Here is a 4,102-nt window from a genome sequence, read left to right on the forward strand (position 1 = left end):
CCCCCCTCCCCCCTCCCCCGAGCTCTGCCCACTCCCACCCTCTTTTCTCCCGCACAAAGCCCCTTCTCCAGGTCCATCTGCCATAGGCCCGGATTATTGTGTGCCTCTGCTTAAAACACTGTGGACATGGCCCAGTTTGCCAGAATAAACGCAGGGTCCTGCCTAGTAGCCTCCGGTTTTCTGGGCTTATCTTTGACTTCATCGCCCAATTGTCAAACCATTGGATTGGCCACTCCTCCTTCCTCAGAAGAGTCGATCCTAGAGGAGTTGTGACGTGTCGTTGTCATGGTCCGAAACTCCAGCTTGGTTCTCCACCACGGTGAGGAGTGGGGATAAGCCAAAACCACCAGCGGCAAATCAGCTAGCTCTGCTCCTTCGGAGGGGTCAGGGCATGCTGCGCTGACCAAGGCGATTTTGATGGAAACAGGCTGCCGTCCATGGCAATGGTGGAGGTATCCTCTTCGTGAGAAGGGTCGTGTATGTGCATCTAGTGCCCCCGGGCAGAACACCTACTGCAGTAGTGGTGTAGGATCCCTCAACCGTGAATCGATGTGGCTGCTGACCACACTATTTTTTTATTTTGTTAAATGGGTTTGTTTTGCCAAATACTTCATGATAATATCCGATCTAATTTAGAAAGTATATCAGCTAAGGATCACCATAAGTTCTACAAAGGCTAATTAAGCACTAACCCAGGGACGAAGAGGATAGATGCAAGTATCTGGATTGACCAATTTCACAGTTTCTACAAACGCCAATAGGGAGACGACATGACACCAGTCTCTTGCCATCCTATGCCAAATAGCCATTTCATCAAAGGATACATAGGCCAGGGTATACCATCATTTTCAAAAGCAAGGAACTAAAGCCCTCTATTTTCAACCATCATAATACGCTGCAGGGTTCAGAAGTTATTCAGTAATTTATGACGCCATTGTGGGAGTTTTCCTTTATAAATTTTGCTCAAGTTCATCGAAAACAATCTAAACTTTCACAATAAAAAATATTTATGGTATGAAAATATAGAAACTTGGTCAAATTTATAAAGTTTGACCCGAGACAAAGCTATTAGGTGAAGTAAATAAAAACGGAGGGAGTACATAACATGCCACATCTACTTGTGTGGGACTCATTCGCCTTGCTAAGTCATGTGTTGGCTCATTTAATGTACTTCTAGTATCTGGATTGAACAATTTCACAGTTTCAATACATACTTGACTTGGCAAATAGTTTTCATACACTTTACTCAACATATGTGTGCGGGTGCTAAACATTATGCAGAAAGACATCCTATATACTTAGTACTATATCTAAAACACAACAGTTTTGCTGCCAACTGGTGCCGATCATTTACCGCTGGCAGTACTAGCCATTGCGACAAATAGAATAGTGGTGATTACAATACAAAAGTGGGTCAAAATGGAAGCAATCTTGGCGGCAGAAGCAACATGAACAGGTGAAACATCAATATTAGTGAGACCACTCTTTGTGTTGTTCTGTGAAAGGAGCCTCCATGAGAGTCCAAACCCAATAACCATGGAGGATAATAGTAAGAAGAATGCGGTGAATTTGTTCGGCGAAGTGTTGCTGATGGTTGTTATCGACACGGCCAAGAATCCGGTGAATGTAACCTTTGTCAGTTCCAGTGACGCTGGCTTGGGGTCTTCATCATGTTGTCCATCCACCGGGAACAAGACTAGGAACAGAAGTGAACTGAAGCTTATAATCGGAGGCACAAAGACCAACAGGGCAACCATCTCAAGCTGGGTGTGCTTACGCATGGTAACCAACAATAGCATGAAGATACCACCCGCCATGAAGCAATCAAGGAGGAGAGTCAGACGCACAACTTTTCTCTCTCCAAAACTTTTAGGTGGGGTCATCGTGAGGAGCATTGATCCCACACCTAGAGTGATGAAGATGAAGCTGATGTAACCCATTGGTTCCCCGCCCATGCGACTTATTGTCCGAACGTCACCATCAAGAGTCAAACCTTGGAACCCCAGAAAAAGAATTCCAGTGATGCCGGTCAAGAACTCATGTGATTCATCCAGTACGCTTTGCATTATGGCCGTGTGTTCTGGAACATTGCCATTTGGTCTATCATACAAGTAGTAGTAGTAGTAGCAGACGGTTCGCAGCATGAGGAAAATTCCACAGATGACTCCAAGGGTGATAAAAATGGATTTGAAGATAATGAAGTGTGCAATGAAACAGGCGAGCATGACGAGACAAGCAGACGAAGTGATTGCCAGAATCACGCTACTTCTGGGGCACCCTTGTAAGAAGCAGCACACCATGAAGGGGCAAATGCCGGTGATCAAAGTAAAGCCTGCCATGGCAATCAAGGCAATGGGGACTCCATGTCCGTAGACTTCATCATTGAGGTCAACTATGTTTAGAGCAAGTGCGAGAAGCACTGGGCATATCATAACCGCCACACCTTCCGCCAAGCCACGGGAACGGTTCAATAGTCCAACCTAAATCAATATTAGAACCCCCAACATTACGTCATTGCCAAGTAATTAGCAACAAGTAAGAATATGTTTAGAGTGAAAAAATCTACTGAAAATTAGATAAAAATATAAAAAAATGAAATTTATTTATAATCATAAAAAAATTAAAATGAGAAGCTAAATAATATATTGATGATTGTTTGAATTTTGGGGAAAAACCTGTAATCCAAACATTTAGAATTTTTTAAAAATTATTTGTCTACAAAACTAGCAAATCTGAGAAGACCTAAAATAGTACATATACATAAATGATAGTTAAAAGTTTCTTTCGAAGTTAATGTTCAGAAATTATTTCAAAGTTTGCTCTAATTACCTAGTTTGCCAGGTTGATTCTAAAATTTCTTCTTGGTTTATAATTTTTTTTATGTATTTCCTATATTACTATAATAGTTTCTTTTATTTTAGTAATTTCTGGAGTTTTTTTGTCTTTGGTTGCACAGATAATTTAGTTTGATTAAATTCATTTTTTTGACTGGGATGCATGTGTGTAAAACCCTTGTCATATCACAATCAACGAAACTGAGCGGGTTTTGTAAAGCAAAAGCCAAATTGGCAGGGTTGTCGAATTTAAGAACCCAAAGCCATTATATTTGGTTCGGGAAAGCAGACTTTCTCCAATACAATGGTTATCGCATAATTATATGCATATAAAATAAGTAAGTTCTTGAGGTAACACTATATTTGTAAGTTTACTTTGTTCAAGCTAGACATCTAACAAATCTATATTCGGGGGATCAACTGACTTAGTTTTGGCATTTACCAGCATCGTGTATGTTTTCCTTTTTCAAACTTAGTTTTTGCCAGCATCTATAATATACTATGAGATTGTTCAACAAAGTGACATGACTGCTTCGCATGTGTTAATATACGTAAACCGAATTATCAACAAAAAACTGCTGTACTGGTGTTCTTGATCTCGTTCGCTACTTGATACTTTCAGCTGTCAAACAAAAAGGAAATACAGTAGACTGTGCTGAAGAGATAAGGAGGAATTAGTACGTACCATCTCAAAACTGTGTGGTTGAGATCTGGATAGAAGAGATCCAAGAAGGGATCTGGGCGGTAGGGATAAAGAGGAATTAGTACGTACCACCTCAAACTTGGGAATTAATGAATAACTGAGAAAGAGAGACGAGAGAGGAGGTGAAGAACTGGGAGCTTACTATCCCTGCTCTTCTCTAAGGGTGGAACTGCTGAGCTTGCTAGTTGCAGATGTGGAATATTTAAACTAGATGCTTAGATAAAATCTCAAAGAATGGAAGTGGCAGCAGAAAGAGCCAACGACTAGACCGAGTCAATTATTAGCAACCTTGTAGCCTGAAAAAATATACAGTAGCTAGAACCTTCCTTGCATAGACTGGAGAAGACTAGGTTGATTTGTCCTTTCTTTTGAAACGAAAATGATCAAGGCTCCCGTAAAAGAAAATGACCAAGGCGCATGGATGAAAAACCAGTTTTGGCTACCAGTCACGCCTCTCGGCTTCTTGTGGCCCAATAGAAGAGAGAGAGACACACAGAGAGAGACAGAGAGAGACAGAGAGAGAGTGTGAGACCGGGCTCTACCGAGCGCATAATTTAAATCAATT

At 41.2% G+C, this 4,102-nt stretch overlaps 1 protein-coding gene across 2 annotated transcripts; it reads right to left on the reverse strand.

The window, feature by feature from the left end:
• Positions 1 to 1,213: 1,213 nt before the first annotated feature.
• Positions 1,214 to 3,863, reverse strand: LOC123172380 (uncharacterized). Of its 2 annotated transcripts, XM_044589369.1 has the most exons (3): positions 3,680 to 3,863; positions 3,520 to 3,571; positions 1,217 to 2,480 (listed from the first exon to the last, which is right to left on the reverse strand). In XM_044589369.1, the coding sequence occupies exons 2-3, from the start codon at positions 3,520 to 3,522 to the stop codon at positions 1,347 to 1,349; spliced, it is 1,137 nt and encodes a 378-aa protein (XP_044445304.1). In that variant the 5' UTR covers positions 3,523 to 3,571; positions 3,680 to 3,863; the 3' UTR covers positions 1,217 to 1,346. The 2 variants fall into 2 exon arrangements, with proteins under 2 accessions (XP_044445305.1, XP_044445304.1); XM_044589370.1 differs by lacking the exon at positions 3,680 to 3,863 and having other exon boundaries at positions 1,214 to 2,480; positions 3,520 to 3,590.
• Positions 3,864 to 4,102: the final 239 nt, after the last annotated feature.

The sequence above is a fragment of the Triticum aestivum genome, unplaced genomic scaffold (assembly GCF_018294505.1).
Source record: "Triticum aestivum cultivar Chinese Spring unplaced genomic scaffold, IWGSC CS RefSeq v2.1 scaffold182457, whole genome shotgun sequence".
Taxonomy (NCBI): Eukaryota; Viridiplantae; Streptophyta; class Magnoliopsida; order Poales; family Poaceae; genus Triticum; species Triticum aestivum.